This window comes from Dermacentor variabilis, chromosome 1 (genome assembly GCF_050947875.1).
Source record: "Dermacentor variabilis isolate Ectoservices chromosome 1, ASM5094787v1, whole genome shotgun sequence".
Classification (NCBI taxonomy): Eukaryota; Metazoa; Arthropoda; class Arachnida; order Ixodida; family Ixodidae; genus Dermacentor; species Dermacentor variabilis.
The window spans coordinates 136990681-137001969 of NC_134568.1; the positions used below are offsets into that span (position 1 = coordinate 136990681).

The 11289-nt window shown below is 45.9% G+C and overlaps 1 protein-coding gene across 5 annotated transcripts in view; it reads right to left on the reverse strand.

The window, feature by feature from the left end:
• LOC142585079 (uncharacterized) overlaps window positions 1–9162 on the reverse strand; it is a 185401-nt gene extending 176239 nt beyond the window's left edge. For all 5 annotated transcript variants that reach the window (XM_075695581.1, XM_075695607.1, XM_075695589.1 and 2 more), the window contains exons 1-4: window positions 8994–9162; window positions 7011–7185; window positions 6642–6831; window positions 6478–6550 (exon numbers count right to left, since the gene is read on the reverse strand). In XM_075695581.1, coding sequence (XP_075551696.1) covers window positions 6478–6550; window positions 6642–6831; window positions 7011–7125 — 378 coding nt within the window. In that variant the 5' untranslated portion in view covers window positions 7126–7185; window positions 8994–9162. The remainder of the gene's footprint in view (window positions 1–6477; window positions 6551–6641; window positions 6832–7010; window positions 7186–8993) is intronic.
• Window positions 9163–11289: the final 2127 nt, after the last annotated feature.

Here is an 11289-nt window from a genome sequence, read left to right on the forward strand (position 1 = left end):
AAGGGTCAGCTCAAAATTTGATGATGTGAAAGTCAATTAAATCTCCTTTCTTGCAAAAACTGAAGTGTGAAATATACCCCCACAAACAACTAAAAAAAATGTGGGCAGTTTGCACTAGTGGTGCAAGGCTTGGTCACGGCGGAGCTAGTTCCGGCTTTTGCTACGTATTGCTACGTTTAGCTAAGTTTGGCGAGGTTATACATGGCTAGGATAGGTTCATACTAAGTGCTGCTAAGTTTTGCGAGCTCATGCATGGCTTGGCTAGGTTCTCACTAAGCCTCGATGGGTTTTGCTAAGTCTTGCGAGATGATGCATGGCTTAAGGGACCCTGAAACAATCTTGACGATTTTGTACAAACGTACTGAGTCGTTAGAGTAGGTCCTTCTGATCATGAATGAACGCATCTAAGTGCTTCGCGTAAACGTGTAATATAAGGTTTTAAATATGTACATCACTGACAATCGCAGCACACTGCTCAGCTGAATTTTCAGCCACCCCTACCCATATGATGTAAATCACCCAATTGACGTCAGTAGGGCGAGCTGTCCGATTGGCTGCCCAGGACGAGTCATCAATAATGGTGAACAGATGATGTTCGTAATAGTTGGAATGTTAGTAATTTGTTTATATAAAAAGAAAGTAACAGAAAGAGAATGCACAAGGACAATTTCTCACTACACTTACGAAAACATGGGTGGCACTACAATCGAACTATATGTTCACGCGCAGACACTCATGCTGAAAGCGGAAAATGTTCTCAAATTGTGCGGTCCAATTAACACAATAACAACTTCTCCATCACTACATGTCAATGCAGACCCAGAGAGCCGCAATTAAATTTATGGGGCACACCGTAGCATACCTGCCAGGTTCGCAGGGAAGACATTAGGGAGATGCGACGGGGGGTGGGGGGCTCTGAGTCAATATTTCACACGCATTTTCTATAACTGAATTTTTTATTTAGTTGCGATGGAGCAGGAATTGTATAGTTTTTGTTTCAAAACCACCAACAACCTACACAACTGGTCACTATCACTAAATCTTCGATGTGGCTGACGCCACCCTATTCAAGAAGTCCTTGGAGTACTGTCATGCGTAACAATGTGCGCCGCTGCGACACTTCGCAAAAAGAATGTGTCCGAGGGTCATGTCAGACATAGATGCTCAGAACTGGGTACGATTTTTTTTTACAGTGCTGACCTGCCTCTCGCATTCAGCGTTGCTGTGCGGTATAGAGAGGATTCCGAGCATCACCGCTGAGGTGCGCCCAAATTTCAAAAGCCCGTCTGCGCCTCTGAGCTGGGAGATGGCATTCCACTGGGCATCAGCCCGTTCCTCTTGCAGCACATCTGGAGGAATGACAAAAGCCTGCAACTTCACAAACTCCATATTCAGAAAGTTGAGAGCTTCATCTTTAGACTCTTGCGGCTCCTGTGGTAACAAGGCCGGAAACCTCTCCACAAAGAAGAGGACGTTACGAAATGACATGGTGTCAATGGATTTGGCACCCGCAACTCGTGCATTAATCAGTGCACTGTGAGCCAAAGGAAATTTGAGCCGAATGTAATCACAGGCAGTGACCATGTATTTCCGAACAGCCCCCAAAAATTGTTCACTTGGCTTGAGTTTTTCAACAATCTGTTTAGCTTCTTGTCCGACCACAATGTCTCGATCATCCTTCTGTGCATCTTGGCTCTAGTAGTCAATCGTAAGCAGGTCCTTGTGCTCCTTTAGCAGGCCTGGCCTCGCAAACCTTGAAAGGAGGTCCTCAAGAAGCCCAAAGAGCAGCAATTGCAGCAAATGTATTTGAGGAGCTTGCGCTTGCAGACGGCGAGTTCAATGTGTCAAAGGCAGGGATAATGGGTTTTAAAAAAAGACAGCAAGCTTTATTGAGATCAGAACTCAAGAACACAAACAGCCGTTCCTCACGTGTTATGCATGGTGCCCCCCCGAGTCTTGCCTTCCACATCAGCGCCCTTAGCCTTTTTCACTGTCACTGGTGTACTCTCTGCTGGCGTTTTTCTCTTCTGTTTGCACAAGATGGGCTCCGGTTGTGCAGTTACCGCTGACACCACTGTTGTCTTCGGAATTTGATAGTAAGACAAACTGCGGGCTTGTGGCTTCTTTCTGCACCTCATGAAGGAAAAAGCTCAACAGAGGTGCCCACTGGTCCAAGTAGCCTTTACAGGCATTTCCCAAGCAACAGCCATCGAGTTGGCGCGTGCTTGAGGCTTTTTCGGAACTCAACATCCTGCATATTGTGAAACTGTTTAAGGGTAAATTTTCTTTTAGCACTCTTTTCCAAATTAAAAAAAAATGTCCACGAGGACTTCGTCCACTTTCGACGGGAGGAAAGACGCCGCTTTTTCAGCAGCAATGTTGATCCAATGGCACGGACAACCAATTTTTATAACATTTTCATGGGCCTCTGCCAGCACTGCCGCTATGCCATTTTTTTTTCCCAACATCACGTTGGCGTTGTCAGAACCAAAAGCTATGCAATTGGATAACGGTATGTTCAACAAAGCAAGGGTATCTATAATCAATCTGGCAATGTTGCGCCCAGTTGAATGGCCCTCCAGAGTGCTTAGCGCAAGCAGTCTGCTCTCGATTAAGCCCGATTCTTTAACGAAATGGGTGACCACGATCGGGTACAGTTGTGCTTGGCTATCGTTACTACCATCTATGGCAACCGCAAACACCCTTTCTTTCAGGGCACTCACCATGCTTTCCTGTGCGTGGCAAGCCATCTCCCCGACAATTGCTGTAGTCTTACTCCTAGAACATGCGTAGCGCTTTGCAACATCTGACTTCGGGAACATTTTCCGCAGCAGAGGTGCCACGTGTTCAGAGGTGCTCAGCGGGATGTTGTGCTCCAGCAAGAAATCCGTGAACAGGGTTTCCGCACGGATGACATCACTGTCGTCTTGTCTCACAAAAAATTGTTGGAGACGTTGCTGGTTCTCTTGGCACTGACGGCTGCTGGCGTGCTTCTTCGACGAAACGTGCGTAGCCAAGTCGGTTCTGCCGCCGTGCAAGATGCTGATGTCGCAATTGCAAACAGTGCAAAATGCATGATGCTCGCCTTTCCACGACGCCACAATACAACCAAAGTCTGCGGTATACTTCCTTAAAAAGACTTGAAGGTATTTCTTGCGCTCTTCACTCAACGCCATTGCCGACAACTACGTAAAGGACACACTACACCAGGCACCGGAACGCCGAAGCCAACAAAGAAAGTAAGAAAACTTCCGGTGTGCGTGTGGAGGCAGCCTCGTGCTACCTACAGGAAATACCGGCACAAGTGGAGAGAAACTACAGGGAGAATCAGACCCTAGTGCCACGCTTGTGATACCCTGGGCAGCTGCGTAGAAATCTCCTTATGCGTAGATGAAAACGACCGCGGCGCTTCGTTCGCATAAATAGCAAAGCAGAAGCGATACTACGAGCTTCAATTCTGCGCTTGACCGACTACGCTTTTTAGTCTCTTCGCTGATCACGATGTCAATCGGTGTCACGCAGCTCCGGCGCTATGTGGCCAGACTAGGAGAAGGATTCGGCCGAACACGGGCGCATTTTCGGGAGATTTGTTTGGTCGTACAATCGCACAAAACCATCAAAATTCGGGAGTCTCCCGGACAATTCAGGAGACCTGGCAGGTATGCCGTAGTGAGGGACTCCGGAATAACTAGAACCACCTGGTGTTCTTTTACGTGCACCTAAATTTAAGTACATGGGCATTTTCACATTATGCCCCCATCGATACATAGGCATCGTGGCCAGGATTTGGTTACACGACCTTGTGCTTAGAGCCCAACACTATCACCATTAATTAACCACGGAGGGTAGAACTGCGATCAACCCTAGGCTAGTATGCATAAAACTACTGTAATCTGTTTTTATTGCGAAAGAAAGTACATGGACACTGCAAGCACATTTCTGCCACTGTCATCGCCGTGATGTTCCGTATGACGTTCAAAGGCGATAACATTGTTGCCGCATGCCGTATGCTGCATGTGCGAGTCAAAGCGCACGAGGGTGAGCCGATGATGGCGGCTCTATCTAGCGTGCGCAAGGGAGCAAAGTGAGCAGAAAGCGTGCAGTCTTCCGTTGCGCGCAAGGCACCAGGTGGAGAAGGGGAGAGGCCACGCGGGCCCATCTTGAAAGCGATCTGTGATGACAGAGTACATGTGCTCAGTGCTGATAGCTTCGTTGGGTTAGTTTGGGTTTAATGGCACAAAGGTGTGTGCGCTGTTTTCGCCCTTATATCACGATGCACAGAGAGGCTGCACAAAGGTCAATTCGATTGCTGCAGCTGCCACATTCGCTTACTAACTAAATTTGCAAGTTTATACGGCCGATAAAACTACTATCCTTACTTTGCATCGCTGTCTAAGGATTTGCTATTGCAATTGATGCTTTGCCTTTCAGGTAAAACTGCGGCTTTTATTCCAAATCCGTCATTATTAGCCCTTCGTGATAGGTCAAAATGGCTCGGGCCTCACCCATACGGGCAAACAAACAGATTGGAATAGTTAAAACATTATACCGGCCCTGAGGACAGACGCCTGCCCGCTGAACCTGCTGCTACGTGCGCCTCTCTATTATCTATTGGTTCGCAACACCCTCAGCCTACTTTTCGTTGTTTTGCACTTCAGCCAGGAATTGACATGCCACTTGTATTCTAGTACACTACATATATACAGCCGCTATGGTCACTGCAACAGCAGCGACAACAGCCGAGAGTGGCCACACGTGCGGAAAGGTCCAAAAGCGCAAAAATTACGAGACACTGTGGGAGGCGTTGTCACGCAGTGTGCGGAATATGAACAGCTGCACTCTTTTTCGGAGAACAATCCGCTGGCTGTTCGCGGCCAGTGCCAGAGCACACATGCCAAAGCCATTCTGGCACAACCTGGTGCCACGTCAGTCAGTTTCTTGTGTTAGGCGCAGTTTGGCACAGGAATTTGCATTTGTATCAAAATGGCACAATTCCTGCAGGAATCCCACTCCTGTGTGAGCCAGTCATGAAAGAAACTGTACATGCCTACTGCCGCACATAAGTGGTTTGCCTTGCCACAACATAGCATGAACAAGCCAAGCAGCAACACCACGCAAGTTTTGTTAACATGCCCACAGCTTAGCAGCTGTAGAGATAAGTAAACTTTCACCTCAAACAATTATTGTGCTCTTTGGCATTAAACCTTGGGAGTTGTAATGCTATGGGCATGCAATCGACTCTGAGATTTTTCACTTTAAAAACTGGTACACCAAACACAAATCGCTAGACTTGTTTCGTCTGCCACTGACAAATTTGTGCCAGAATGCTCAAAGTCGCATCACAAACACTAAAGTTCAATTTCTCCCAATCGAGTACTACAAAAAAATAAACACTTGTGTTGCAGCTGCTACCGCCTTTTGCGAAGCTTCTGAATTCCCTAGCAAATTCACATCGGCTGTTCAATGGTCAAATTGGCAAAGCATGGGTGCTGCTGCATTGGCTCATTTGACAGCGGCTATTCTGACCCTTGCTGGACCCTTCAATGCTCATTGAACTATTGCTAAAGACCACATCACAGACTCGTAACTCTGATGCAGACAACCCCAAATACGCAGTTTTTACTTTCCTTGCAAGACCTTTTAGAGGAAAGAAGTACAGTAGGATAGATGGCTATGGAATATGCTGAAGTAAATTGCTCTCAGAGTGGCAGTGTCAAAGTAAAAACAGCATTTATTCTGTGCAAATGCCATTATTACTTTGGCACTGCCACTCTAAGAGCAATTTATTTTAGCAAATTCCATAGCCATCTATCCCACTGTACTGCATCTTCGGGTCACACATCCATTTCATATGTAGAACCTATTGTACTTTTTCAGAAAAGGGCATTGCGATTCACAGTTTTTTTCTGATTGCAATGCTAAGTCAATGACGCTGTTTTAAAGTTTAAATATAGTGCCGTTTAATTTATTACTGAATTTTAAGGCAACAAGTACTCGTAATAGCATAACCACTAACTACCCTTCAGTTTTTTATACTCCAGAAGCAATACACGGAGCACACTTGAGGGAAAGTTTCTCTTGCCTTCATAATGTACATGGAAGGAGGTTACACTGCATATTATTAAATGCATATTTATGTACATGATTTATGCCACATTGCTGTCGCAGTTGTGAATAACTAGCATGGATCCCAACTAGCCTTGTACTAGGGATCCAGAAGTCTCGTGCAACTTTTCCTATTTATAATAAACTTGACACAAAATGTTTCAACCCTCAGAAATTGCACCCACAGAAATTAAGTTCCTGAGGTATTACTGAATCCGCAAAGGAAACAGTATCTAATACACTTAATACCTTTGAGGTATTAAATACGATGTGTCAGCACTGCAAGTACATGGTGGAAGGATACTCAAGTATTTTTGCACCATGCACTGCCAGCGGATGTGCATAGCCCAAACCAGTTTTACAGATGCCCACCTTTGATGCAGGCGGTCCTTGTGAATGCGAAGTAGGTGATTGTGAGTGTTGCGACTGCTGCTGTGGGCCACTGCTGCATAAATAAAAAAAAAAAGCAGTTTGCATTGGTTGCAATTCACACTGACCACACGGCTCAATGGGCCATTCACAAAAGAGAAGCAAACCTGTTTTCTTCGGGCGACTTTCCTTTCTCTTTTCCTGCACTCCCCCATCCTTGACCTCCACTTGGAACTAAGCTGATATTAGGATTGTTTCCACTGTTCTCGCTTTTTAGACTTGGAAGGTTGACAGGAGGTGGCATACGCCTCCCCGCACCAACTTTCCCCAATGACTGCAAGCCATGTTTGGGGGCCGCTGCAAGGAACAGTGCAGAAAAAGACTCCAGCTGAAATGTGCTGAAATGACATTTTACATGTACGTAGACAAACCATGCATTACAAAAAAAAAGCTGATTCAAGTGTATTGAAGTGACAGTAACAAACTAGGGACATTCATCTAAAGACAGCAACAGAAATTCAATGGTCATCACTTACCCGAGGTTTTAGGGTTCTCTAAGCTTTTTCCCTTGTAGATATTATTTATGTCCAATGCCAGATACTTTGGCTTTCCTTTCTCCCCCTTTGAAGGTAGCCCCGAAACCGTGGACATGCTGACGAGGAGAAGTCATTGAGCACTTTGCTGCACTGCACCCAGGGAACGGTCCGCTCCCTGAAAAGCAGAAAGACATGGTGCTGGGCTCAGTACAATATCACGAGATTGGCATACACAACAACAAGGCTTGTCTAACTCTCTATTTACCACCTTAAATGCTCTTTCGTTAATTTCATCACAATAACAGCAGGAATGGAAAAGATTTACCTGTGCACACACCCAACAGCACAGAAAGTGAGATAAATATGATGCTCTCATATAGCCCTTAATTTATAACTTACCTATGGTCACAAAAATGTGCTCGAGCATGTAATCCCAAGTTTTGCCAACGCAGCAATCCAACATTTACACAAGGCAAAAGGTTTACAAACATCGTTTTAAATCAAGGAAAGCCATGGTAAATACTTTTGCAGCACGAACTCCAGAAGCATTAAATTATATATCCCAAAGAAAAAACAATGAAACTGTACACCCTCCTCACTTGGCATATTTTGTGAACTTATCAATGTGAACGCTAATTAACAAGTAGTCTATCATGCCACATTTCACAATAGACTGGACCAGGTGCCCCCCCCCAAAGCACCTTAATACTCTCAATTTTGACGAAATTACATGCAAGTGAAAAATTATCCTACTTTATGTAGTTTGTCTGTACTCATGTTAGTTGTACCTGCTTCATATCTGACAGTTCAAAGCAGCGCACAATGTTATCGTTACATTTAAGCACTCTTGTGTAATGCAATATCTCACATTTGTGCACTCACATTAGCACTTTCGCCACCCTTGCTGCAACATGACTAGCAAGTCGACACAGGTATAATAACCGATTACCACAGCTTACTAGACCTTCCAGTCAAGGTAAACAAAACAAAAAAATCACGCACCGAGTTGGTCCGAAGTTAGGCCTCCAAGTACAATTTTGACTCGCGGTGATGTTGCGTATTTTTGCTGACACTTTTCATAGCATTGGTATTATCCGATTGCCTGAACGCAATTCTGTATGCGCTTCAGATTCATTGGAACCGCGCATCAATGTATAACACACCTGTACGATTCGTCCACAGCACAAAGCTTTAACACTTTCTTTGGCTGCATTAACCCACAGCGCAATTGCTTTGAGCCTAATATACTGCTCAAGCCAATGTAACACCATACGCAAGGGAATGGAAAGGCCAGCTATCGACACTCCGGCATGCAAGCTGCTGTAGAAGTCATTGCACCCAGCAACAGCGAGGCAAACCGATCGCCGAGTCCTAATGCGCACTAGCAGAATAGCCAGGCCCATTAAGGCTTTGCGAGTGTCACACAATATTGCTGACTCGATCTGCATACACACAACACGCAGTCCACAGACAAGCACCGCAGGAATACTACGACTAACTGAAAACGTCATGAAAGCAGGAAGCCCAAAGTGACAAAAGACCGAACTGCGCGTTACAGGCTACGCTAGTTCATATCTAGAAAACTTGTACTCCGACGCCCTACATACACGCGCAGTACAGCAACATCGTGCAATGACCATAGTAAAGAAGCGAAGACCTTTCCGAAAGCAAATCTACCTACCCGTTGCGAGGAAAGAACGACGACCGTTACAGTGCTTACAATGAATCGAGGTCCCGGTGAGATTAGGCCTAAATTTGCATTCGTAAAATCGCACCCCACTGATGCTCTTTACCGCATACGCCAGCGTACTAGAATGCTCTTAAACACAGAGGCCTACTACACAAGGTCCACTGATGCAGAAGAGTGGTAAGCACGACACTAAGACATTTTTCCGTGTTCCGACCACCCATACAAAAAGCCAACTCTCAATAGTGCCCCTGCTTTGCTAGACCAACGCCAAACGAATAAAAATATACACGTACCTCGGCCCGTCCTTATGGGTTCTGTATTTTAGTAAGATGAGTTTGTTCTTGTGAATTTTGCAGGGACGGATGGAGGCAGATTTCTGACAATTAGTTCAAAGGTCGACTCCCCCAACTCCAATCCAAAATGGCGAACAGGGACGATGCAGCGTTTAATAGCCCAAAACCATGACGTCACGTATGCTGCCTCCCATACTGCATCGCTGCATGGCAAAAGAATGCAGTGGGTAGGAAGCTTCTGTGTCTTCTTTTGTATGTTTTGTGTACCAAAAAGCAAAGAGCTGCATAACTCGAACTGTCCAATACGTCTAGGCGTTTCGCTACTGCTGTGAAGGATGCTGCTTATTAAAACTTTTGTTTAGTTTAAGTTATGCTATTCATTATGTTACAAGATCCGATTACTTTTGGTTTCGCTTTGAGGCTGCTTAAACTGTGTCTCGACATTGAAAGCTACTCTTACGAAGTGATCGTGAAATTATCTTTTCGCCAATTGTCTCTTAACGTGCTCTTGCGGTCGCTAGCTTTGTATGTACCTTTCGTGCGCAATGCTTCAGAACCCATCAGCTCAAACGTTAAATTTCACATGATATCACTGAGTGACCTAGAAAGTCAAAATAGCATAGCTCGCAATGCGGTTCAGCCTGTTCAGCGATCGTGGTCCATTGCTTCCGGCGTCATCTTCAAGAAAGGACAGCTTCGTTCTTTCCCAAGCTCTGGAATGCATACGCATGCTCACAACGGGCGATACTTGCGGTTCCAGAAAGTGCTAAATTCCTCCGAACGATCAAGTTATCTGAACAAAAATGAGACTGCTATAATCGATACATTAGTCTGGTATCCAGGTTAGAAGACCACTCAGTGAACAGTGCGTGTTGAATGCATCGCCCCGACCATCGCTTCGTCACCTGAAAGAACGTATATGTACTGGCGTTTTCTTGTCATTCCATGCAGGAACATATGCACGTGCGTGCTTGTGTACGTCATCATCCAGCTAAAAAAAAAAAACTATGTCTGGGGTGGGGGGGGGAGGGGACGAGCACTTTGTTCATGTTGCTTTTTATTAGTTGAATTGGCTAAAAATTATTATTTTAAATTAATTTAAAGCTTTCGTCCATTGTCTCTAAAGTTCTCCAGAAGGTCCAGGTGCTGCTCATCCTTACGAAAGGCGTACGTACGGTGCTGATACTCAAACCAGCGTGACAAACAGGTCAGCAAGTGCCAGAACCGTACAACCGCATATATCGACGTTCCTGTTCTTTCACTATATATGCGTCTTACAGCTGGCTCGATCAGCAAAGACGGCAGTTCCACGATCGTCCATAAAATCGTAGAGAGCCTGCAAAACTGTGTTCATCAAGTTTTCTTTCTTATTCCGTGTTGGTAATGAGCAGCCTTGCTTCTTCATTCGGTGGCCATGCATCATCCCGATAAGCCGAAGGCCGAGGTCAGCTCTGAAACACGAAACCTCAATTGTCCTCGTCAGCGGTGTACACAATTGTTGCTTGGGCTTGTGGGCAGATGTGATCTGCTTGACGTTTTTGTCAACAGAAAATTATTATTATTATTATTATTTGTTTTGAACACATATACACAGTTAACAGGAAAGGGAAAGCGAGGAGCAGACTGGCAACTGCCACCGGAAGGGGCACAACGCTGCCTACTCTTCTGAAGGGAGGTGACAGCAACACAGAAATGGAAGATAGGAAGGAGGGGAGGAAAAAGGAAAGAGGAAAGGAAGAGCAACAGGACAAATCTAAAGACTAAAGTAGAACTCTGCAGCCGGAATTAAAGTGACGCCGCGTCGAACAGCCTCCACAATTATCAACCACATCCATGGTGTTGCGTTTCGCCTGCGACACGTGGTTTTGCCGGCGCGACTGCGGCGGGGCGGCAGACATTTTGGCCCGATCGTCGTCGCCGCAACACTCATCGGCAGGTGTTTCCAGGCGCGACTGCGGCGATGCGACCGCAAAGGATCACCCTCGCATTCCAGTCATTGTGCCCGAAACAGGCGATGCCAAAGCAGGGATCATCCTCGCATTCCAGTCATTGTGCCCGAAACAGGCGATGCCAAAGCAGGGACCATCCTCTCATTACAGTCATTGTGCCCGACCGGCAGCGCTACAACAGGGTGCTACGAGATCGTGCTCGACAGGGTGCTACGAGATCGTGCTCGTCATGGTGCTACGGCATCGCTACGACAGTGTGCGTCACCATTAGCCCATTGTACATTCGCGTGGTCGTCTTTTGAGGGGTTCCTTCTTGCCCTCAACTGCGAGAGTATAAAAACAGCTGC